This window comes from Podarcis tiliguerta (genome assembly GCF_965153285.1).
Source record: "Podarcis tiliguerta genome assembly, chromosome: 13".
NCBI classification, from domain to species: domain Eukaryota; kingdom Metazoa; phylum Chordata; class Lepidosauria; order Squamata; family Lacertidae; genus Podarcis; species Podarcis tiliguerta.
The window spans coordinates 16,757,324-16,782,909 of NC_139546.1; the positions used below are offsets into that span (position 1 = coordinate 16,757,324).

The following is a 25,586-nucleotide window of genomic DNA, read 5'->3' on the forward strand; positions in this document are numbered from 1 at the left end:
AAAAAATGCATCGGCTGATCTGTAGGAAATCCCTCAGCCAGCCACACAAGAACCAGACTTTATGTAGCCAAGGCCTTCAAGACAGGAAGAGAAGATCCTGTGCTGCCAGTTTGCATCTGTGTTTTGGGGTAAGCATGTGTTATCCAGGCTAATAGTTGTACCCAAGTCCCAACCAAGCATGTCTACAGAAATGAAGCTCCCAAGGGTGGCTGAATTTGGGGAGAAGTACACTGCAGGGGATGCGGGTGGCGCTGTGGGTAAAACCTCAGCGCCTAGGACTTGCTGATCACAGGGTCGGCGGTTCGAATCCCCGCGGCGGGGTGAGCTCCCGTCGTTCGGTCCCAGCTCCTGCCCATCTAGCAGTTCGAAAGCACTCTTAAGTGCAAGTAGATAAATAGGTACCGCTTTATAGCGGGAAGGTAAACGGCGTTTCCGTGTGCTGCGCTGATGCAGGCTCGCTAGAGCAGCTTCGTCACGCTGGCCACGTGACCCGGAAGTGTCTCCGGACAGCGCTGGCCCAGGGCCTCTTAAGCTAAATGGGCGCGCAACCCCAGTGTCGGACACAACTGGCCCGTACGGGCAGGGGTACCTTTACCTTTACCCTTTACACTGCAGGACCTCAGACAAACCCGACAAAATGGGTCAGGCCAAAGACCACTGAGAACACCGTTCCCGCTTCTCAGGAAGACCACATTTGGAAGGGGGGGCTGTACCATTAAGCTTTATGTCAAGAATGCCTCCAGATAGAAAACTAGAAATTGGGCAGAAAGGTTCTAGCATCCCCAACCTGCTAGCCTGCTGCACACAGCCAACTTCAAAAATTCCATTAATCAGGAATGGGAAACCTATGCCTCCAGGTGTTTATGGACTGCCAACTTCCAGCAGACCTAGGCAGCCCAGCAGCAGCGGCGAGAGATATGCTCTCAACAGGTGGAGGGGGCCACAGGTCACCACATCCCCAGGCCGCTAAGCAACAAGGGCTTTTACAGTTGCTGCCTATTTAAGGACTTGCTTAATTAGGCAGCAACTGTAGCCATAGGAAGCAAGAGAATTACTTTCAGGTACATAAGCAGGCAAAACGCTCGGCACAAAAGTACAGCAGGTTTGGTGGAGGAAGATCTCTGTCCCTCCGCTACCAGCCCCCTCTTGGGATTCAACTTACAAAAGCTGGCCTTGTAAATGGTGCCTGACCCTGCCTGTGTTGCAATGTTAAGGAGTCAGGCTCAGTAAGGACTCTTCGGGTCAGATATAAATAAAACAGTTGTAAGGTAGTTCAGTTCTTGACCTTGTCTTGTTCCAAGGACAAGAGGCTCAGGAAGCTGGGCTAGCAAAGGAGCTGGAGATCCCACTAGACTAACAAATCAATACTTCTCTGATCCCACTGGGTAGAGTCTGAATGTACTTAAATCAGCAAGAAGAAGAAGAAGAAAAGTTTGGATTTGATATCCCGCCTTTCACTCCCTTTAAGGAGTCTCAAAGCGGCTAACATTCTCCTTTCCCTTCCTCCCCCACAACAAACACTCTGTGAGGTGAGTGGGGCTGAGAGACTTCAGAGAAGTGTGACTGGCCCAAGGTCACCCAGCAGCTGCATGTGGAGGAGCGGAGACGCGAACCTGGTTCCCCAGATTACGAGACTACCGCTCTTAACCACTACACCACACTGGCTACACACACACACACACTGGCTACTACACACACAGGGAAAAGACTGGACCAAGGATCTGGGGTTCTCTATGGCAGAGTAGGGTCCCTTGGACCCTGCATCCGCAAGCAGGCTCTTCCTTTTGTCCTAAAAACACAAGCACTGCTTAGGTGAAAAAGAATAGAAACCCACTATTCATCATTCTTGCCCAGTGGAGCACCCAAGTTGCAGACTCCGTCACAGCTATGAGCAGGAGAGATGTGCTGCTGCAGCTGGTTATCTTTATTTAAAATGCAGCGGTCTGGACCCTGCAGAAGAGAAATGGGACAAGCTAAGTAGTTGCAGGTGCCGGTGCAGGACTGCAGAATCAGCAGCCTAAATGCCTTGGCCTTCCTCTGCAGGGAACAAAAGTTCCTCTGGTTTCTAGGTCTGGTGAATGCAAAGAAAAGCTCGGGGACAGATGAGCAACATCAGCTGAAACCTCAAGTATCCAAAAAGGTTTTTTGAAAAACCCCTCAAGTAAAACTCCCTGCACAGCATTCGCTTCCTTCCATAGGGGCATTTTAATCATCCCCTTGGCTTGCATCCAACTCACCAGTTCCCACAACTGCCCCAGTGAACCGCCTTGGAAACAGAATTATACAATATAAGCAAAAGTGCAGCCCTTCAGTTTATTCCAGGCAGACTGTTGGGGTAAGATACTAGCTGTGTGCAGGCTCATAGCCTACTCGCCATATTAAACAGACATGGGGCCTTGGCTTGACTCCTAATTCAAGCCCAATCTGTTTCACGGACTCTCCTTCACACAGCGCCAAGCTCTCATCCCCACCAGTTCCACATTCAGTCACACGATCCTCCTGTTTGCAAGAGTTCTGGGTCCAAGCTCCACAATTAGGCCACCCCCCCCCCCCCAAAGGAAGCCAAATACCTTCTGCGTTTGCCTTGCTGTGCATCACACATTCTAGAACTCCTCCCCACTCCCGAGTTCTGTTCCTTTGTTGTTGCTGCGGCAACACAGGGACAGGAAGCTACAGGAAGCCCAGCTGGGCCACAAGAGTGACCCACAATCGTGAGGGACGCAGCATGGAAGAACACCGGCCAGGACCACCACAACGGGGGATCCATGCGTTCTGGGTTCTGGGTCGTAACAGGTAGGCAAGGCAGTCTCATATATGGTTCATGGTAGTTGCTAATAAGTGGGAGTGGCTCGTTTTGTCCAACAAGCAACAGGGACTTACTGTGTGTCTGTCTTACCTGTCACATCCTCCCCCTCTTAAGTCCTACAAGGCAACTAACCTGGAATATTTAGAACTATCTGGCAATGGTGCAGAAAGGCCCTGCTCTCTGCCTTGCCTTAGTTGGCTGTAGCGTCAGGGAAGCTGTCACTGCTATCTTGGCCCTTGGCTCTTCACCTTTTTGTGGATGCACATTCCTCACATAAGGGCATTCAAAGTGTTCCAAGTGTTCCAAGGAAGCAGCACTTCACGTCCCAGCCACAAAATCTAGCATGACTCAATGGAGGAGGAGACAAAGTTCCTGATTAAACAAGCACATCAGCTCCCAGAGCAAATGCCTGTGCTTGGCTTGAGAAAAGGTTAAATTATGAAACTCCTTGCCACAAGGAAACCACTATGGCAAATTATAGCAAATTCAATTGATTAGATAACAGCATGATGCTGGTCATTGCTAATTTATGCCCAAATCTGCCTCCACCTGCCTCCATTTTGTGACCGGCTGTGCCCTGCACCACCAGTTTGTGGCTGACAATCCCAGTAATCTTTAGCCATCTCAGGCAGATCTGCATGGAAAGTTTGAGAATCCTTGCTCTAGAAAATGCACAGAAGTGGATGGCTTGAATCCACCTCTTTCCTTGTCAGGACGGGAATTGGCAAAAACACACTCGGTTCCATAGATAGAGCTGTGGCACCTGGTAACTGGGTTATTTTGAGCATGCTGTCGGTTGTTCCTTTTGTTTTCAGTATTATCAGGAGAGCCAGCTGTAACTTATTGATTCCACCTATACATCTCTTCCCTGTGCCTCATCTCCTCTGCTAGTAACAAAGGCATCCTACAAATATCTTCTACAATCTTTTTTTTTTTTTTTAACCCAGCAAGCTCCTAGTCCTCATGTTTTCAGGGATACAACAGTGTAGAATTGTGGACAGTTTCAACTGCAGGGCTTGGTCAGATAACCATTTCCTGTTCTGAATTCTGAAGGCAAAATTTGAGTCACTCGGACATAAATATTAGGGTGCCCAGGGACACAGCAGTGTGGTTACTTGGGAGCGAATCTACCTGGCTTGACAGGAGGGCAAGCTGGCATTTCCTCTCAAACTCCAGCAGCACTTACTTCACGATCAACCCTGGCCCTGCTCCCCCACAAATCAAAACTAGGAGAGATGCTATTTTCCTCCAATAATATTTATTTACACGATTCTTTCCTGCAACGTAGGAAAGGCAGGTCTCCCCTCACCGCCCCCCTCCCCCGGCACTGCCTCCATTGCCCCCTCCTTGGCCCCCCGCGTCAGGTGCTCCAGACATCATGAGGAACAGGACAATGGGGATGATGTACATCCACTGTGGGAGAAAGAGAAAGAGGTTACAGCTGAAAAGAGGCTCTCCCACCTGCTCCTTCCCTGAATTCTCCTCCTGGGCAATGGCAACAAGTGCCCCCACCACCCTCAAGGTCTGACCCACCCCCATCAGCACTCCGGAAGAGGGTTCACTTGAAAACCAAAACGCCATTCCGTGTTACGTATCCCTCCCTCCCCAACAGCACGCAGACACGGTCCCTTTTTCCAAATCCCAATCACAAGATTCCCACCACCAGGGATTAAAAATGGTTAAGTCTCCGTGACAGCCAGTGGGAAGGGGGTTGTGCCCATGAAGAAGGAAGGACCTTCCACCAGAAAAGGGAATTTTGATTCTGCCATGCTTTGGTGGGGCGCAGGGGAGCGAGAGCCTGGCAGGACGAAACGGAAAAGGACACAGAGGAAGGGCTAGACTCCTGTTTCCATAAAATGAGCCTGGCTTTCTTTTCACAAAGAGCTATCCAACCAGGGGCAGAGGAGGTGAGTTTCTTGACTCAAGCAGGGAAAGTAGTAGGTAAATGAAATCAAAACAAAACGTGGCAACAAGCTTTTGAAGGCTTTGGCTGTTCTTGGAATGTACTGTACCAGGGACTAGAAAATGGAACACCAGCCCACTGAATCAATCGATCCGCAGGTGATGAATGGGGGGAAATGCATCTATCTACCTTAAGCACCCTCCACCTTGATAGACAGCAGTGGGGTGGGAAACCCAGGGCCCTCCAGGTGTTACTCCTATAACATCCTATAACTCCCATCACCCCAGACCATGCTGCCTGGGGCTGACAGGGGCTGGAGTTCTTCACCTGGAGGGCCAAAGCTTTCTCATCCTCATACAGAGGTTGTGAGACAGAAAGAGGCTTACAGGAAAGGCTTTTTTGTGGGAGGGAGGGAGTCCTTTCAGGGAGATATTGGCGGGGGTGTGGGAGGGAGGGAGAAAGGGGAGCACCGAAAAGTATCGAAGGTGTGCAGGAGGAAGATGGAAGCAAGATGAGCTGAGTGTGGCTTTACTTTTGCTCAGGGCTGTCGTCCTGGCTCCCGAGGGGCCGTTGCAGAGCTGGTTGCTAGGAGAAGCACTGCCCCGCCCAGAATTAAATGCCACTGCAGGGATCGGGGAGAACAGATATCAGAGCAGGGAGCAGGGATCGCCCTCACCCTCACCCAAGAGCAGTGCTTTGGCCAGATTCAGAGTCAAGCCAGCAGTCGGACTCCTGAGCTTATTCTGTATTTTTGTATGGAGGGGGGAGGAAGAGAAGGGAGGAACTGGGCAGCTGCTCTTCCCCACCCCCACTTACATATTTGGCAAAGAAAGATTTCTGCTCCTGCGGATTCTTGGCTTTCTGAGCCTGCTCTTGTTCCATGCGTTCAATAAACGCCGCCGTCTCAGGGCTGGGGAAGAAAGCAAAAGGCCGTCAGTGGCAAAAAAAGAAGAAGTCAAAGCCAGAAAAGAGAGAGAGAGAGAGAGAGAGAGAGAGGAGGGAGGTGCAAATCCTCATGCTGCTGCTAAAAATAAATGGAATATTATTACAACATGTGATATGCCCAACACATTTCAATACAGTGGTACCTTGGTTTACAACCATAATCCGTTCCGGAGGTCCGGTTGTAAACCAAAACAGGTTGTAACCCAAGGCGCGCTTTTGCCAATGGGGCCTCCAAAAAAAAAGGGGTTGTAATCCAAAAAAAGGGACACGCGCTTCCAGGTTTGACATGGCTGTAATCCAAAACGGTTGCAAACCAAGGTACCACTGTACAGTTTTATCCATGGACCAAGTAATAATATTAATAATACACAAAGCAATGTTCTGCAGTCCCTCCCCTCATTTATACAAGACATCTAAGTGTCCATCACCACATCTTGTGGCAGTGAGTTCCATGCATTCATTACCTACTTTGCGGCCTACCAGAACCCCTGCTGCCAGCCCCGCCTAACTGCACACAGAGACTCACACAGCTGCTGGTATGGGCTGTTGGAGGAGGACGGTGGTATTGAAGAGCTCTAGGTCCACATCTTCCACCTCAGCCCCATGGCAGGAACTGGGCAGGGTGACAATAGAGAGACCAATGATGTTGCCAGCGACATCCGTGTGAACAGTCAGCCTGTCTGACAGATGAGACTCCACCATGGAGCACTGCAAGGAAGGGGAAGACAGACAGAAGTTGTTGACCATCTTACCCTTTTCTCCAACGCAAACAAGCAATGGGACGCAAGCTGGCCTTCCACGGCTCAGCTAAAAAACCACCGGTGGTGAGTAAATGGAGTCCACAACAAGCAATGCTCTGTCCAGAGACAGACTCATTTTGAACTTGGCCACTGTCTTCCGACGTTCTGCCAGTTTCTAAAGATTAGAGGATAATAATGATCTAACCCCAAGTGCATGTAGGAGTTGGGTTCTTGGTAGCTGTGCCAACAAGGAAGGAGTTCCTTTTTTCTGGAGCCGAATCAGCCCCCTAGCATCTTTAGAAAGCATCATAAGACAAGTTTCTAACTTAGGAACCAAGCCAACATTTCCCCACATTTCTGGCTCTCAATCTCTCAAACCCCAAAATAAGATACATGTACCCTCAACCACTTCCAAAGCTGTCATGTGCCTAGGCTAGATACTTATTTAGCAAGTTTTTAGACTGCTCTTCCTTAAAACAATTCCAAGGCGGGATACAGTGTAAAATGTAAACACGTAATACACAATGAAAACGAAGTACAGAAAACCTGTAAAACAATAAGCTCATCTTCACATACAATAATTCAATGGGGCAAAGGGGGGCAGGCTATGCAACTCCAAATCCAGTGTGGCCAAAGGCCTGAGCAAAAATGTTTTCTTGCCTGGCACTGAAAGCCCATCAGGGTTTGTGCCAGTGCAATCTGTGAAGGGAGGGGACTCCACAACTGAGTGCCAATATTGAGAATGCCCTCTCACATGTTGCCTGCAGTGCTGCTAAGAAGTCACCTCTACCCGACTGTAAAGTCCAGGCAGGTGTATATGGGAGCAAGAAATCCACCTGTTTGTGGGTGTTCTGGCAAAGAGGTGATGTCGGTCCAAGATGCTGGGCAGAATTCAGCATCTACATCTGCACTCTCCACATGCAGAAAAGTACAACCCCTGCCCATGGTTCCCCATGAAAGGCACTCACCGCTCGGATGAAAGAGGTGACGTATTCAACTCCAGCCTCCTCCATGCTGCCCAGGGGCCGTCGTGGGATCCACACACGGTACAGCCCACCCTCTGTTGCCACCTCCTGGGGTATGTGGAGAAGAGACACTTAAGTAGAAAGGAGGCACAAGGCGCCCAACTCCCCCAAACCCCACCCCAGCCAAAGGAACCATATCCAAGGCTGCACAATCAAAACTCAATGGTATTGAAGTACATTTGATTAGTTTTGCATGGCTTATTTTGCTTTCAGATAGTAATTTGGAGCCTTTAAAAACATGTAGAAGGAAATAATGGAAAGGTGAAGTATTTACAAACGTCTATCAGGAGAGACAGAAATTTGCTCCTTTTTTTAAAAAAAAAAGGTCCTTGGGATGCTACAGTTCTGTTTCAGAGGCACAGCCACCATAAAAAATGTAGCATAAACACCAACAACTGGGAACACTGGCCTGCGAGCGCTCCAGTTGGAAAACAGCCTTTACCAAGGTGTCATGGGCTTTGAAGACGCCCGAACTCAGGACGAAAGGGAGAAACACACTAAGAGGAAGGCACACTTGGCAAACCCTCACCGTGATCAACTCCCGCCCGGAAACCTATGTCCCCATTGTGGAAGGATGTGTGGATCCAGAATTGGCCTCCACAGTCACTTACGGACTCACTGTTAAAACCATGTTTATGGAAGACAATCTTACTTGGCTACGAGCGATCGTCACAATAGAAGACACACTATCCTGCTGGTAGCTGGCAGGTGCATGGCACACAACACACACTCCAAGTGCAGCATCACCAAAGTCCCCCTTCCATCCATGACTCACCCTCACTAGAAGAAAGTCACCCTCTTTCAAAGTGCCCCACAGCTAACTGAGACTGCTTCTCCTGGAGAAGGCAAGGCTTCTCCTCTTCCACCCACACTCACCCGGAGTTTGTTGCGCTCTTCCTCAGACAACTGCTTCTGGCTTAGTGAGAGGCTGGAGTCGGGGCCCACACTCCACAAGAGGGTGCCCCGCTTTTTGAACCGGATGCTGTCATCTGAAAGAGAAAGAAAATCCCACAGGGCCCTGGATCACGGTCAAACTCCAGTAGGATGAATCCCATGCCTCTTTCTATATATACCTCCTGACCAGCACAAGGCCCAAATCTGGAGATCCCAAGAGTCTTAGTTCCAACTAGACCTCCCATCAGAAATCCACTGGTGCGACACATCTCTGTCCCTTTTCTCACCAGCATGTCGGAGGTGGAATGCACACAACCATCAAGCCAAGCCCTACCAACACAATCTAGACCCCAGTGTAGCACAAAAAGAGAACAGGTGCGCACAGAAGCATTTACATAGGCAGGGACTGTCAAAGACTGAAACAAGAAATTGATTGGTGGGTTTTAAAATACATATTTTTAAGGAACTTCTATTTTTGGAAGACAAATGTAGTCAAAATTATTGGGCAAAGGTAGGCATGTGAATGTGTTGGACAGCTGAAGGGACTCTTCTTTAATCCTTCCTCAATGCAGCAGTTGCCCCAATTGAGGGCAAGGGTGCTTCACTTCACCTTTCCCAGGAACTGGGAACAGAATAGAGGGGACAGGGCTTGCCCTCCTCTCAGCTAGTCTGGGAAACGTACAGTGCTTTCCAGGGACAGTACTGCTGGGGGAAATGGAATGGACAAGGGCCAGGGTTTGGCAAGAGTGCACGGAAGAGGAAAGTTATGATTTATGCTTTCATGGACTAGAGCCCACATTCTGAAGGAGAAGGCCTTCTCAAGCCTCACTCGTCATACCAAAGCAAAATCCATCCACAAAGTAATCTCTTCCTCTTCTGCTTCACATACAACATTAGGGGTGACTTACACCCCACATCGCCTGTGGCAGGAGATAAATTCCAAGCTTGCATCTGGGAGGGGCACAGCAGCAGCAGCAGCAGCAGCAGCAGCAGCAGCAGCAGCAGCAGCAGCAATGTGCGGGGGTTCATTTTTTAATGGATTTCCCCCCCCCTGTTCCATAAGTTCATTAGTAATAGTGAACTGATGCCAACTGCAAATGCATCAGGCAAGCCTGGCAGTTTCAAAACTTTTAGCTTATGTTTACAAGTAAAATAAGCATACTAAATCAAATCACTTTCTGGGGTATCAGATTTCCCCCCAAAGTAAACTGAAAATTCCCCGATGCATATTACCGCATGCAAATTAGGGGAAATCTCCCGAAAACCCACCTTAATTAACAAAATGCACCCTTCCTGAACCCAGTAGGGCCATCAGACCAGGAATCTCATAATAATTCTGCAGTGCAAAGGCCCCATTATCACAAAATATCCAAGGTGAGTCACATACATACAACTGCACAAAAATAAAAAGATCCCTACATGTATACATTTATGAACATATGGAACGGACTCCCCCAGGAGGTTGTGGACTCTCCTTCCTTGGAGGTTTTTAAGCAGAGGTTGGATAGCCATCTGTCATGGATGCTTTAGCTGAGATTCCTACATTGCAGGCGGTTGGGCTAGAAGAGCCTTGGGATCCCCTCCAACTCTACAATTCTATGATTATACAATATAGACATTCAGCTGAGAGTGTGCAGGTTGTGGATGAGCCTGATGCCATGAACCTTCACTCACCCTGGGTATGTTGCCTAATCAGGCTTCACAAACCCTTGGGTCCATCCCTATCCCATCAACTCACCCAACTCAAATGAATGCTCCAGCTGCAGGTTCAATCCACAGGCCTCAGTGTCACGGGCCTCACCTGGCTGGAAGGAACAAAGGTAGATCAGAGAGTGATTCTGATATTCTTTTGGCTTCTGTCGCCATCCTCTGCTGTGCCCGTTCTTTCCCATCCCACATGTGTAACTATTTAACAGGCCTGGCACCTACTTTCTTAAAGAGCACACTGTTGATTGCCATGAAGCAAATACAACAGAGCTTCTCTACACAGCATGTTTTGCTTGGGAACAGACTCTCACAGATTTGGTGGCATACACTGATTACAAAATACTGATACTTTCATTCTGGGTGAAAACAATGGGCAATGCCAGAAAAAGTAGATTTATGACATGTAAATACAACTAAATATTATAGTATTATAGTATTATATATATAGTATTATATATATTTGCTTTCGTAGATTTTCACGGGTACAGGAATGCAGGTTTTGGTGTCCTCGGGTGTCTTCCCGTGTAAAAGTTGGGGTGTCTAGGCGACGTTTCGACGAGGTCTCACTCGTCATCTTCAGGCTGGTGCTTTCGGCTTCTTGTTACTGGAACAGAGCAGGATCTCAGTGTTTGAGTTCCTATAAATACTGTTGAGGAGGTGTGGTGTATAGCCTCCAATGTTCTGGGCAGAGAGGAGGTTCCCAGGCTAGTGTGCCTTTTCTTCTTTTGTTCCTTAATTACTTGAGGGATATCTTGAGTGATTTCTTGAGTGATTTCCTGAATCCCACTTAGGTGGGTCATTAGGTGTGGATTAGTTGCTAAAGCCTTCGTGTCTTGAACTCTTGAACTTTGTGAAGAGTTTTTCTGAGAAGATGGCTGTACTGCACTTGGTTGTGCTCTGGCTTGGCTTCGTGTATAGGGGCGAGCTGTGGTTTTGTGGCCTGTGCCAGCCAAATCTGTGTAGGGATTGCAGGGGGGTGCAGCATCCGGAGGTGCCACCCTGGTTTGGCTACTGGATGGTGTCTGTAATTTATCTGTGGAGAGGGTCTGGGTTTGGGTCTGGTGTGGTTGATTGGTGATGGCGTTCTGTGTGCCTCTGGATCTGGTGTCAGATTTTGTGGGGAGGGCTAATTTCCAGATGTCTGGCAAGCGGGATGTGTCGTCACGCTTGTTCATGTTGTGAGGGTGTTTCTCTATCTCGATGGCTTCCATGATTATTCTCTTGTGGTGATGTTCCATGTTAAAGAGCAATTTGGAATCTGCAAAATTAATTTCGTGTCCTGTTTCTTTCATGTGTTGGAAAAGAGAGGAAGTTTTTTCTTCTTTTTTGACGGCATTCTTGTGTTCTGCGATACGTGCATTTATTCGTCTGTTTGTTTGTCCAATGTACGTGGCTGGGCAGATGAACTTTGCAGTCGCCCCGAGACGCATCCCCACGGAAAACATCATATGCGGAGTCGAAGCTAGCCTAACCAAAATCAATCCAGATGAAGCCAATAAAATCAGACTTGAAGTCACCAACATCCTCTGCTCCAGCAAACCACCCAGAAGCAATTTACACAAAGAAGAACAGAAAGCACTCACCAACCTGAGGAAAGACAACAACATAATCATTCTCCCAGCAGACAAAGGTAATGCCACTGTTGTGATGAACACATCGGACTACCAAGCAAAACTATCAAATCTACTCCAAGACCCTACCTACCAACCTATAAAAACAGATCCCACCACCTATCTGGAAAAAACCACCAAATCCAAAATAAAAGCCTCTCCTATCAGTGAAGAAATCCAGCTAAGAATCATCCCCAGAGAAAAATCATCCAGATGCCCCAAACTCTACGGCCTCCCCAAGATACACAAAGAAGGAACACCACTCAGACCAATAGTCAGCTCCATAGGCTCACCTCTACAAAATCTCGCTAAATTTCTCGCCAAGCAACTTCAGCCCTATGCAGAATCCATCTCTTCACACGTTCCAAACTCCTTCCAGTTCATAGAAACAATAAAGAAGCAAAACCTACAACCCAATGACCTACTTGTGAGCTTCGATGTTGTATCTCTCTTCACACAAGTACCCATTAATGAAGCCTTGACAGCCATCCAAAACAAATACAATCCCCCCGAATACATCTTGGACCTGACCAACCACTGCCTAACCAACACGTACTTCATCCACAATGGACAAAGATACAAACAGATAGAAGGAGCACCTATGGGATCACCCCTCTCACCGGTCATCGCTAACCTGTACATGGAACACTTCGAAACCAATGCTTTAGACAAGTCAGAACACAAACCCAAACTTTGGCTCAGATATGTTGACGACACCTTTGTAATTTGGCCACACGGGAAGGAAAAACTGGATAGCTTCCTCACACATCTCAACAGCCTACACCCCAAAATACAATTCACTATGGAAATAGAAGCCAACAACCAACTTCCCTTCCTTGACGTCCTAATCTACAAAAAACCTGATGGCTCCCTAGGACACACTATCTACCGGAAAAAAACACACACCAACCGCTACTTACATGCACAATCACACCACCACCCTGCACAAATAAACTCCGTAGCCAAGACTCTCATCTCCAGAACCAAACGCCTGGCTGACGAAGACCACTTGACAACTGAGTTACAGAATCTCTCAAATGTGTTAATTGCCAATGGATACCAGCAAAACAGGGTTACGAAGCTAATCCAAAAAGAAACACCCCCCAAAAACCAAGACACAGAAGAAAACAATGGCATAGCCCTCCTTCCTTATATCAAGGGCACTACAGATAAAATTAGCAAAATCCTCCATAAACACAATATCAAAACAGCCTTTTGCACCAACCAAAAAATAGCCAATATCCTCAGAAACCCCAAGGATAAAATTCAGTTGGAAAACCAAGGGGTCTATGAAATACCCTGCAAAGTCTGCCCAGCCACGTACATTGGACAAACAAACAGACGAATAAATGCACGTATCGCAGAACACAAGAATGCCGTCAAAAAAGAAGAAAAAACTTCCTCTCTTTTCCAACACATGAAAGAAACAGGACACGAAATTAATTTTGCAGATTCCAAATTGCTCTTTAACATGGAACATCACCACAAGAGAATAATCATGGAAGCCATCGAGATAGAGAAACACCCTCACAACATGAACAAGCGTGACGACACATCCCGCTTGCCAGACATCTGGAAATTAGCCCTCCCCACAAAATCTGACACCAGATCCAGAGGCACACAGAACGCCATCACCAATCAACCACACCAGACCCAAACCCAGACCCTCTCCACAGATAAATTACAGACACCATCCAGTAGCCAAACCAGGGTGGCACCTCCGGATGCTGCACCCCCCTGCAATCCCTACACAGATTTGGCTGGCACAGGCCACAAAACCACAGCTCGCCCCTATACACGAAGCCAAGCCAGAGCACAACCAAGTGCAGTACAGCCATCTTCTCAGAAAAACTCTTCACAAAGTTCAAGAGTTCAAGACACGAAGGCTTTAGCAACTAATCCACACCTAATGACCCACCTAAGTGGGATTCAGGAAATCACTCAAGAAATCACTCAAGATATCCCTCAAGTAATTAAGGAACAAAAGAAGAAAAGGCACACTAGCCTGGGAACCTCCTCTCTGCCCAGAACATTGGAGGCTATACACCACACCTCCTCAACAGTATTTATAGGAACTCAAACACTGAGATCCTGCTCTGTTCCAGTAACAAGAAGCCGAAAGCACCAGCCTGAAGATGACGAGTGAGACCTCGTCGAAACGTCGCCTAGACACCCCAACTTTTACACGGGAAGACACCCGAGGACACCAAAACCTGCAGTATTATATATACTATATATTATATATATTATATATATAGTATTATAGTACCTAAAAGACTAACTGATTCATTGTGACAAACTGCTCACTTCAGATGCATAAAATGCCACTTGAGACGTTATAGTGTGTATGCAACAGGTTTTCCACCCATTTTAAGTGACTTGCAAGAAGTATGACACAGACTTCATTAGGTAAAAGTTGTGCTAAGTGCAAAGAAAAACACCTCTCTAGCCACACAGCAACCAGTTCAAGTAACTGGAAATTCACCTGTCCCAACCTGGTGATGCCAACAACACCCTGTGGAACTCCTGCTGGAGCAGTTGCCTCATTTCTAAGCAGGAGCTCATTACGTCTGAAGAGGAGAAAGTGGACAAGAGAGGCTGTTTTCCTTCTCTTATAACACTCGAATCAGACACCCAAGTTTCTCAAGCCTTCCGAAGAAGCTGAATGCTAGGACTTTCCGGACGGGCAAAACAATGTATGTCCTCAGAAAGAAGAAAGCTAAAAACTCTGGAACTCACTGCCACAAGACACTGCAACAGTCACAACCTGGGACAGATCCAAATGTGGGGTGGGGCTAGACAAATTCATGGGAGTTAAGGCTACCAGTCATTGTGGCTCTATGCCACCTCCAGAATCTGTCTGTATATATGCTATACATTGCAAAGCACCCCATGCTTTACAATGGGAACTGTAGTTTAAGGGTGCTGGGTGGCACTGTGGTCTAAACCACAGAGCCTAGGAAGTGGCACTCGTTTGATGTTTTCCTGTTCCATCCTTCCCCCTCTGGTTTGTGGGCAGAGGCAGCCTTGTTTTAAGTAATCGCAAGCCGTTTGGGAAGGGACACGGGTGGCGCTGTGGGTTAAACCACAGAGCCTAGGGCTTGCCGATCAGAAGGTCGGCGGTTCGAATCCCCACGATGGGGTGAGCTCCCATTGCTCGGTCCCTGCTCCTGCCAACCTAGCAGTTCGAAAGCACGTCAAAGTGCAAGTAGATAAATAGGTACCACTCCGGCGGGAAAGTAAACGGCGTTTCCGTGCGCTGCTCTGGTTCGCCAGAAGTGGCTTAGTCATGCTGTCAACATGACCCAGAAGCTGTACGCCGGCTCCCTCGGCCAATAAAGTGAGATGAGTGCAGCAACCCCAGAATCGGCCACGACTGGAGCTAATGGTCAGGGGTCCCTTTACCTTTACCTAAGTTAAGAAAACTACAGTTCCCAGGATCCTTTGGGGTGCGTGGAGGGGAAACGTGATTAAATGTGCGTGGTGCGTACGCAGCTCTGAGAGGGCCGCTGCCCTCGTGTCCTGCCCATGGGGCTTTTCAGGGGCCCCTGGCCGGCCACCATACGAAACCAAACGCAGGACTAAGCAGGCTTCTCCTCTGACCCAGCAGACGCTCTTGAATACAAATCAGCCGGTCTCCCGGCAGCCAATCCCCGCTCGGCCCTCATTGCATATTAATTACCCACCCCTCAGGAGACTCACTCTGAGGCCCGACTCCCCCCGGCAGCTCCCGGCTCCGGCGGCCCGGGCGAGGAACGGCGACGACAGCAGGAGGAGGAGAGCGAGGAAAACCGGGAGGGAGCGGCTGGAAGGCCTTCCAGCGGCCCCCACGGCGGCCATTGCTCCCTTTTCCCCCTGTCACGTGACGGAGCGGGCCGCAAGGCACTATGGGAGGAGGAGCAGGCGTGGGTTAACCGAGGCATCTCGGCTAGGCGAAAAGAGCCAATCGAAGGCCGCCGAAGGTTTGGCTCGCGCGCGCGTGCGCGCAGGGGCTGGACCTCCTACCCTGAACGCTACCCGGTTTTAAAAAAAGGCGGGAAGCTTGCTGGGTGGACGCAGAACAGGTGGCGGCGGAGGGGAACCAGTCGCCTCCCAATAAATGTGCACTATTTAGGCTGCGATCCTATTGACTTGAAGCCAGTACCAGATTTACATATAAGCTAAACAAGTTATAGCTCAGGGCCCCACTCTCTTGGGGGCCCCCAAAAAAATTGTAAGAAAAAAAATAGATGTACATTTCCAAAATATAAGATAATAAACTAAATAAAATAAAACCTTCATACAGCAACAGTGTTTTGTGTTGTGTAGACTCCTCTGATGTAAGTTATGGGCCCCGCCTGCTAGCCTGCTCCCTGAAATATCACTGGTTTGCTCATTTCTAGATATAGGGTGCCTACATTCTGCATGTGCAAATGGCTTTAGATACCTATTAGGGCCATAAATTACCATATAGAATATATTCAACATAAAAAACAGCGGCAATTTGTTGTTGACAAAGGACAGCTGGACATATAAAGGGCCCCATGACCTTCAGTAGCTTAGGGCCTCGTCCAACCGAAATCAGGCTTTGCTTGAGGCAAATTATTTTTTGGGGGGGGGGAGAAGAAATAACAAATGGGGATTTTGTGCATCAACACACTGCCTCCTCTACTGCCTTGCAAAACCACAAGCTATTACCCTCCGAATTTTTATTTTTATTTTGCCCAACATTAGCCACTGATGATTGGGGAGCAGTCTGTGGTTTCCCCAATGGTTGGTCAAGCAGATGAAAATAAAGACAGAAGGGGCTGCTGTCTGTATTTCTGTTGCTTCTGTCCTTGCTCCATATGAATTTGGGCAATGCATAGCTGTCAACTTACAGATTTGAAAATAAGGGACCAGCAGCCTCGAAAATAAGGGATCAGCAGCCAAAATAAGGGATTTTTGGGACACAGGTATGTTCGACTTCTGAGCCCCTCCGAGCCAAATGCAGAAAGCCCAGCCAGCAGCCAAGCAAAACCTCAAGCGGTGGCTCCCACAGCGCAGCAACCCGGCAAAGGGGATGCAGCAAGGAAAACCACCGTCACCTCTCCGCTGGGAAGCGCTGAGCAAAGGCGAGTCCCCAGGCAACGCGGCCGATTTGATCGGCACAAGGCATGCAGGCTTCACACACACCACAGTCGTTCTTAGACTCCTTATTGGGTGAGCAGCGCAGCCAAGCAACACAGTTGGAGCCTCCCTCCTCCCTGGCCAGCAGGGAGGGAGGGAAAGGAGCTGCTTCCTTTGAAACCCGGGAAATTTAAGGGACATCATCAATAAGGGACAGCAGTAGGACACAGCGCTGGGATAAGGGCCTTTCCTGCCAAATAAGGGATGGTTGACAGCTATGGCAATGGCTGCATTTTTAGTGGTTTCAGAATCAGCTTTTCCACAATTGTTCCTCCCTCCGCTTCCCAACATCGCGGTGTCTCACCATATCGTGATGTTTGGCTGGTGATACATTGCAATGTTGAAAAGCTGACGTTGTTTCCCAATTGTCTTTTGTGACCAGAATAGGATTTCTCCCCCCCCCCCTTTTTTTCCTTTTCTATAATTTTTATTAATTTTTCTGTTTCACATTTTAGAATATTCATTGAAACAACCTTAAAATATCAAGGACTTCCCTTCTTCTCTTTCCATGGTTCATTTTGCATAGCATAAATCCCTGCATATTTTACATAAACTAAACCATTCAGTATTCCATTATTACATCCATCAAAACTCATACTGTTGAATTTATCTTAATGCTGCTAATGTTTTCACAGCTGTACACAATTATTTCCCATATATTCAATAAACATTTTCCAATCATTCTTTAAACGTATGTTCTTCTTGTTCTCTTATTCTATATTTTAGGTCCGCAAGCTGCACACATTTTGTCAGTTTAAGTTGCTATTCTTCTTTAGTTGGGAACCTCGTTCGTTTTCCATTTTTGGGCTAACAAAACACGGGCCGCAGTATTGGCATACATAAATAACCTTTATTGACACCTGGGAATTTCCGTCTGAATTATCTCCCAAAAAAAGGACTCTTTTTTTTTTTTTTTTGGAAAAGTCCTTTTAAACATTAAAAATAAAACCAGAATAGGATTCCTTGGCACTTTCAGACTTTCCCCATGTCCTCCTCCTTCTCCAAACAGGTTCTAGGCTGCAGTAGCCCGGACCGCTTTTGTGCCCACTGGATGTCCCAAGTTTTGGAATGGGAGACCTGCAGAGGTGCCTAGCTACTGGGGAATATGGCTTGCTGAAGGATTGTCCCCTGTTTGAAAGCAATTTCATGCAGGTGAGTTTGGTACTTGACTCGCAGTGGAGGCTGCCCCATTAGAGCAAACTGCCCCAAGCAACCCCAGGTCTGCCGTCAGCCAAATACACCTGCCTGCCTTCTTACTTAACAGCCAATGCAGTGCAAAGCGAATTAGTTGGTTCCCCCTAGTGTTGGCTTCCCTATTTTCCACCCCAGCAAACACCACTGATATAACCCTGGCAGGCCCACTTGACTAAAAACAAGCTTAGTCAGATGTGTTGCAGTTGGTTCATCAACTGATTCATGTTGGGTTGAAATCATACGTGGCAGACGAGTAGTGGTGTCATGTGGGAGGCATCTCCTCGACCCAGTCTCGGAGAGTCCCTTTTATTGTATATTACCCCAATTGCTGCATATGTGCTTGGTGCTGATTGGTTACACGTGGGGTGCGTACAGGCATTACAATATTGCATACACATACGAGGGGTTACATGAAGACATTACACATCACTAGATAGAGAGAGCACAGGAACATAGTAATCTATGATTGATAGGATAGTACTCAGAGATTATATAGAGTGCACTTAACATTCTTCTAGTCTGCGGTGATAAACAGGGGATGTATATAGTTAGATAGGAAGGTCATGACATCACTTAGAGACTCCGAGTTATCCGTGCCAGGGTTGTTTGGAAGGCAATGTGCAGAAATACCACCTACGCAGGATCTCTAAGAATTCAACAGGAAGGCAACACAGGAAAGGAATACAGGAAGGCCATATTCTAGTAATACAGGAAAGAAATACTCTACAGATTCATCTACATAAATATGTGTAGGACTGCAATACAGGCTGGGTGATGGCACTTTTCCCCTCCACAATATATTTTATGATCTTCTGGATTATAATGATAGATTCTAAGTACATAAAATTCATAAATACATCATGTGGTTTTTTAAAAAGTTACTCTGAGGATAAGATGGAGAAGAGAAGGTATGTAATAATTATAATATGCAGCAGTAATAGATAATTTGAGGAAACCACGGAATGGTGGAAGGGAAGTTGATTACTAAGGGAAAGAATATTTGAAAATGTTTGACTAATTGTCTTATATTTTTGGAGCTCATACCATCACACACCCCATAGTCTCCTTTGACTGGACTTAACTGTCCAGGGGTCCTTTAACCTTATTTTTGGAAAATTTAGATTTTTTTTTTTTAAAGCATCTGCATCACCCAGGAGATTGCAGCCACAGAGATAAGAAAAGAAGATCCATTCTGTTGTCTGGAGAGGTCGCTTCCTGGTTCGCATAGAGAAATGTTGCACCCCCCCTAACAATTTTGCGCCCAGGGCAACTGCCCCTGTGTTCCCCCCTCCCCATACACATTACACCACTGGGTTTCCTCCTCCCTGTTTTAGCTGCTACTAAGTGCTTGGGGAATTCCCTGAAGTTTGGGAGGACCAGATGTCTCTCTCCCTTGCTTTTAATAGTCCTGATGTGAATGCCGCCCCAAGATGTTCTTTAGCGGCAGTTGCTGTGAAGGCGTGAGAAAGGGAGTCTCTCTCTTCCCAGGTTACCAAGACAGGAGACATAGCCAACAGGGTGACCGTGGGCATCGCTGCCACCAGCCCAAGCCTGGAGCTGCCAGATCTCATGTTGCTGGCCCGACCCGGCTCATGTATAACAGGGCAGTACCAGTGCGAGTGTCCCAATCCTGAAGCATCGCCAGGCCCCGACGATGAGCTGCAGCTCTTTGGGTAAGTCCCTTTCTCAGCACTTGCCGCCCAGTCCTGGAGCATCCCTACAACTCGGAGGCAAGTCCCAAAGGTTGCATTTAAGACACTGTGTTCTGTTTTCAAGCCTGTGTTCCTAGGGTTCCACCTTAAATCATGGTGTAGGAGGCGTAGAGAAGGTCTGGAATCTCGAGGCTGCCTGGAAGTTTTGCTTCCAAATTACCGTATTTTTCACTCTGTAAGATGCACCAGACCACAAGACACACCTGGTTTTTGGAGGAGGAAAGCAAGAAAAAAAATAATTCTGAATCTCAGAAGCCAGAACATCAAGAGGGATCGCCGCGCAGTGAAAGCAGCAAACCCTCTTGCTGTTCTGGCTTCTGTGATAGCTGCGCAGCCTGCATTCGCGCCATAAGACGCACACGCATTTCCCCTTACTTTTTAGGAGGGAAAAAGTGAGACTTATAGAGCAAAAAATACGGTATGTAATCCTACCCGCTTACCATAGACCAGGAATGGGAAATCTGTGGCCTGCCAGATGACTCCCAGCATAACCTAGTCGCAGCTCAGGACTTCAGTACCTACGGACGCCTCTCCCCAGACCCTGTGCTTGTCATCCGAAGCCCTTCTCTGTGTCCCCCCCCCCTCTCTCTGAGAGGCTCAGAGGGTGGCCTTTTCTGTGGTGGCTCCCCATCTGTGGAATGCTGTCCTCAGAGAGGCTCACCTGGCAAGATCATTACAGTCATACCTCATGTTACGTCCGCTTCATGTTACGTTCTTTCAGGTTACGTCCCGCGTCGACCCGGAAGTACCGGAAAGGGTTACTTCCGGGTTTCGCCACTCGCGCATGCACAGAAGCGCAAAATGACATCATGCGCATGGGCAGAAGCGGCGAATTGCAACCTGCGCGTGCGCAGACGTGCTGCTGCGGGTTGCGCTCCTTTCATGTTGCGAACGGGCCTCCAAAACGGATCCCGTTCGCAACCAGAGGTACCACTGTGCATGTCTTTAGGCGCCAGGCGAAAACATTTCTCTTTACCCAGGCCTTTGGCCATTAAATAATCTATGGCCTGTTAAATGTGGGACAGGAGGCTGTTATTATACTAATAGTAGTAATGGTAATAGTAGTAGGAGTAGTAGGAGTAATAATAATGATAATAAATTTATATGCCACCCATCTGATTGCACTGGCCCAGCCACTCTAGAAGCTCCCAGCCAAAAAGAGTAAAAATAATAGCAATAGCAATAGCAGAAAAGAAATAATATTAAAAATAAATAATAGATTTTAAAAGTAAAAAAAAATGTTTTTATTAGTATGCTGTCTATTAAGGTTTGTATTATGTTGTTGTTGTTATGCTCCATAAAATATCTTCTTAGTGTGGTACACTGCCCTGGGATCTTTTAATAAAGGGCGGTATATAAATCAAATAAATAAATAACTAAAATAAACAGTAATTGGCTGTGCTGCCTTGGGCTAATGGGAGTTTTAGTTCAACCACATTTGGAGGACCACAAGTTCCCTGTCACTGCTTTAGATGGACAGATCCTGGTCAGGACCCTCTGCACATGCTCAGAGTAATTCTCCAGCCTTTTCTCTGAGTGTGTTCAGGAAAACAACCCCAGGCAGATACTTTAGAAAAACAGATTCTGGATACAACCAACATATTCAAGTTAACCTGTTTCAGTAAAAAGAACTGTGGTGCTTGCTATAAAGATTGAACAGTTACTGTGGCCAAAGCTTCCAAGGGCTATGAACTAAGTGGAAAAACATGAGCCGTGGGGACTGTGTGAATTCAACAGTCTTTAGTTTGTTTTTGATTGTTACGGTGGTTAATATCGTTCTGTGGATTATGAGTGCTGTAATGCTTTATGAATTTCACAATTTCTTGTGGTTGTGCTATGTAGCCTTTAGAGGGGTGTTTTCTTAATAATGTATTATAGAAGGTGGTTGTTTTACCGATGGTTTGCAATTGTTCCACTGATGGTTTGTTAATTATTTTATACAATTTATGTTGCGATCGTGATCTTCCATTATGTCATTGTTATTTGTTGTTTGTAAGCTGCTTTGTTAACTCGCGCGGGTGAAAAGTGGAAGCATAATAAATAGATAGTAGAAACGTAATAAATGACATGAAGTTAATTGGGCCAGAGGGAACATTATTGGCTACCCAGACATAGAATCTAAAAAACCCTGCAGACCGGAAGTTCCTCACGACTGAGGTAGATGGATCAATGGTACGTAGCAGTTTCAGAGGACTTGGGGTACAGGTGGCAAAGATGACATTTCTGGGCCTTCTCAGAAAGCCCTATGGATAAAGACAGTCTCTTAACTAAGGTAAGCCATTATATCTGTAATTACAGGCCAACCTCTTTCTCCAAATCCTGCCTTAGCCTTGCTATCTTTGGACATACAGACCTAAGCTCCACCCTGCACCACAGAGAACTACAATCATACCTTGGAAGTCAAATGGAATCTATTCCGGAAGTTTGTTTGACTTCCAAAAGGTTTGGAAACCAAAGCGCGGCTTCTGACTTGCAGCCAATCAGAAGTCATCGAAGCCCCATCAGACGTTCAGCTTCCAAAAATAGTTCGCAAACCGGAATAGTCAGTTCCAGGTTTGCAGCGTTCAGGAGCCAAAATGTTTGAGGACTAAGCTGTTCAAAAACCAAGGCACGACTGTACTAGGCTTCTTACTGACCACAGCACCATATGCGATAGCTGAGCAACGGAAGATCCAGACTGAAATACCCCTGAATATACGGGAGAATAATATCTGGGATACACTAATGCCCAAGTGTCTCACCAGACACAGGAGGGCAGTTAAAGGCATCATGAATAGAGACACCTTCCAAGACACAGGGGCCCCTTAACTACGTTAATGACCCAAATCAAGACCTTGTTATACCAACCACTCAATACTCTCACTGGAGAGGTTATGTTTGAATGTTGAGAGTGTAAGTGTATGTCCAAAGACAATGGATACAACAAGCACCCTTAGATGTAATAATAATAATAATAATAATAATAATAATAATAATAATTTATTTATATCCCACCCTCCCCAGCCAAAGCCGGGCTCAGAGCGGCTAACAACAATAAAAGTAACACAGAATTCTAAAATCAATTCACTCTAAAATCAATTCAAAATCAAATTAATGGCAACCATTGGGCTAGAGATCCATGAGGATTACCAAAGGAGGGGGTCAGCCTGTGCCTTGGCCAAAGGCCTGGTGGAACAGCTCTGTCTTGCAGGCCCCGCGGGAAGATGTCAAGTCCCACAGGGCCCTAGTCTCTTGTGACAGATCGGGGCCACAGCCGAAAAAGCCCTGGCTCTGGTTGAAGCCAGCCTAACCTCTGTGTGGCCCGGGACCTCCAAGATGTTTTTGTTTGAAGATCGTAAGGTCTTCCATGGGACATACCAGGAGAGGCGGTCCCATAGGTACGAGGGTCCTAGGCCGCATAGGGCTTTAAAGGTTAAAATCAGCACCTTAAACCTGCTCCTGCTCCATCGGGAGCTAGTGCAACTGGTATAGCACCGGGTGAATGTGATCCCGCGGCGAAGACCCCGTAAGGAGTCTCACATTCTGCACCCGCTAGAGTTTCTGGGTCAGTCTCAAGGGCACTGCTAGGTAAGTATTTAATGGCTATTGTGTTTGTTTAAAAGCAAATAAAAATTGTTAACCAAAAAAGACTAGGGTAAGCCTAAGCGGCTTGAGGGTTTTCAGGCTGATCCCCACCAGCACTTTGAGCTGAGACTACAGTGCAGCAGGGAGCACCCAGGTGGAATGGCAACCGGTGACAACGGCCTGATTTCCGGAGCTGCCGCACTGATGTGAGAGTGGCCCTTTTGTGCCACAGGAGGGTCTTGGGGAGCAGGTGTCTCACCCTGCCTTCTCCTGTAGGGACGTGGGTGGCGCTGTGGTCTAAACCACTGAGCCTCTTGGGCTTACCGATTGGAAGGTCGGTGGTTCGAATCCCCACGACAGGGTGAGCTCCCGTTGCTCTGTCCCAGCTCTTGCCAACTTAGCAGTTTGAAAGCCCGCCAGTGCAAGTAGATAAATAGGTACCACTGTGGCAGGAAGGTAAATGGCATTTCCGTGTGCTCTGGCACTTGTCACGGTCCTCCGTGCACCAGAAGCGGTTTAGTTCTGCTGGGCACATGACCCAGAAAGCTGTCTGCGGACAAACGCCGGCTCCCTCGGCCTGAAAGCGAGATGAGCGACGCAACCCCATAGTCGCCTTTGACTGGACTTAACTGTCCAGGGGTCCTTTAACTTTACCCTTTACTACCTTCTCCTGATGAGCACACTTCCGTCTCCTCCGCCAGGCTTCTGCCCTTGAAGTTTGTCCGGATCTACATCCACGACGAGACGCGATACCAGCTCAAAATCCGCCTGGCCAACGGCCGCACCTTTTACCTGCAACTTCTGGCACACCCCCTTAAACAAGAGCATGTCTTTGGGCAGTGGGTACGGCTGCTCTACCGCTTGCGCTTCCACCAATCTGACGCTCCAGTCGCTTACGAGCAAGTGAACCAGCAGAGCCGGAGGCCCAGCAGACAATAGTAGGTGAGTCTTGGCTCGCTTCCCAAGGAAGCCAACGGATCCCTGGGGCCCAATTCACCAGGTGCACCTAATAACGAGGAAGCATCCAGATTCCTGGGGATGATGGTACATCAGGGGAGAGAGCAGAGGAGAGCAGTGGCTGCTCCTTTGGGCAGAAGGTGGCATGTGTGCAGAAAGTCCACCACCAGCAACAAGCCTGGGAGTGCATACCCTCCGACATTTCTCTGAAATGGGGGCATCCTATTTATTTAATAATAATAATAATAATACCCCACTTATCTGACTGGGTTGCCCCAGCCACTCTGGGCAGCTTCCAACATATATAAAATATAATAAAACACTAAACATTAAAAAACAAAAAACTTTCCTCTACAGGACTGCCTTCAGATGTCTTCTAAAGGTTGGATAGTTACTTATCTCCTTGGCCTGGAGGGTCACATAGCTCCACACCCTCCAACATTTCTCCAATGAAAATAGGGACATCCTATGGGAAAGCGGGACATTCCAGGATCAAATCAGAAACTGGGATGGTTTCTGTAAATCTGGGGTTGTCCCTGGAAAATTGGGCCACTTGGAGGGTCTGGGAGTGGCTATGTTCACATCCGCACCTGGCATTTAAAGCACTCCTTTACCACTTCCCCCAAGGAATCCTGGGAATTGTAGTTTGTTCAGGATGCTGAGAGTAATTAGAAGGCCCTTCACAGTTACCAGCACCACTCTGGGAACCAGTTGTGACCACCCTGGAGAACCAGTTGATGAAGCTTCCAAGTTCTGAGGCCCAGGAGTGCTCTGATGGTGTTTCCTGTTTGGCAGGGGGTTGGACTCGATGGCCCTTGTGGTCTATTCCAACTCTATGATTCTATGATTCTATGAAACCATAGGCTTTGGCCAGGGAGTCAACAAAGGATCACTAGGCCTAAGAGTATTATAGTTTCTGGGGAATTTTGACTTCTCAAGTGCACATTAGGATGTTCTCTATCGTTCGTCTGCCTCCTACATCTGTCTCCCCCTCTCTCTGTTCTCCTTTGTGCTTTGTATCAGGAGGAAAAGAAAGCGTGTTCTCCAGGTGAGGAAGAAGACAATGACTCTGGGGGAAAGCAAGGATTTCTTTTATCTGTCCCCCGAAACTAATACAGAGGAAGGTCCCCCTCCCTGGCAGGCTGCCTGGCCCCGGACACCGTTCCTCCTCACATGAAGTCGTCGCAACGCGCCCAAGGAGGAGACCGCGCCCCCGTTTCTTCCCCCCTCACACACACAATAAAACCAGTGAACACAAATGCTGTCTACTCGGCTGATCTTTGGCCGTTCCATCCCCTCAGACCAGCCTCAAAACTCTGGATCCCTTTCTTCAGCTGTGGCCTGCCAAACCATTTCAGTCACTGCTCCCCTTTCCAAAACA

At 47.6% G+C, this 25,586-nt stretch overlaps 2 protein-coding genes across 4 annotated transcripts; one reads left to right on the forward strand and one right to left on the reverse strand.

The window, feature by feature from the left end:
• The first annotated feature begins 2,633 nt into the window (after positions 1-2,633).
• GARIN5A (golgi associated RAB2 interactor 5A) lies at positions 2,634-25,464 on the forward strand. 2 transcript variants are annotated; one of them, XM_083408280.1, is made up of 5 exons: positions 2,634-2,793; positions 17,788-17,930; positions 19,461-19,645; positions 23,950-24,190; positions 25,229-25,464. In XM_083408280.1, the coding sequence occupies exons 2-4, from the start codon at positions 17,847-17,849 to the stop codon at positions 24,185-24,187; spliced, it is 507 nt and encodes a 168-aa protein (XP_083264406.1). In that variant the 5' UTR covers positions 2,634-2,793; positions 17,788-17,846; the 3' UTR covers positions 24,188-24,190; positions 25,229-25,464. The 2 variants fall into 2 exon arrangements, with proteins under 2 accessions (XP_083264406.1, XP_083264407.1); XM_083408281.1 differs by lacking the exon at positions 2,634-2,793 and adding an exon at positions 15,572-15,592.
• Positions 4,048-15,522, reverse strand: EMC10 (ER membrane protein complex subunit 10). 2 transcript variants are annotated; one of them, XM_083408263.1, is made up of 8 exons: positions 15,333-15,522; positions 10,052-10,118; positions 8,296-8,408; positions 7,363-7,467; positions 6,181-6,362; positions 5,526-5,619; positions 5,242-5,331; positions 4,048-4,219 (listed from the first exon to the last, which is right to left on the reverse strand). In XM_083408263.1, the coding sequence occupies exons 1-7, from the start codon at positions 15,468-15,470 to the stop codon at positions 5,248-5,250; spliced, it is 783 nt and encodes a 260-aa protein (XP_083264389.1). In that variant the 5' UTR covers positions 15,471-15,522; the 3' UTR covers positions 4,048-4,219; positions 5,242-5,247. The 2 variants fall into 2 exon arrangements, with proteins under 2 accessions (XP_083264389.1, XP_083264388.1); XM_083408262.1 differs by lacking the exon at positions 5,242-5,331.
• Positions 25,465-25,586: the final 122 nt, after the last annotated feature.

Coding starts and splice junctions, on each gene's coding strand:
- GARIN5A (XM_083408280.1), top strand. CDS start 17,847: ATGGGAGACCTGCAGAGGTGCCTAGCTACTGGGGAATATGGCTTGCTG. Junction 17,931..19,460: donor TTGAAAGCAATTTCATGCAG/GTGAGTTTGGTA, acceptor CTCTCTTCCCAG/GTTACCAAGACAGGAGACAT. Junction 19,646..23,949: donor GATGAGCTGCAGCTCTTTGG/GTAAGTCCCTTT, acceptor CTCCTCCGCCAG/GCTTCTGCCCTTGAAGTTTG.
- EMC10 (XM_083408262.1), bottom strand. CDS start 15,470: ATGGCCGCCGTGGGGGCCGCTGGAAGGCCTTCCAGCCGCTCCCTCCCG. Junction 5,620..6,180: donor CAGCCCATACCAGCAGCTGT/GTGAGTCTCTGT, acceptor TTTCTTCCCCAG/CCCTGAGACGGCGGCGTTTA. Junction 4,220..5,525: donor AATCTTTCTTTGCCAAATAT/GTAAGTGGGGGT, acceptor TTTCTCCCACAG/TGGATGTACATCATCCCCAT.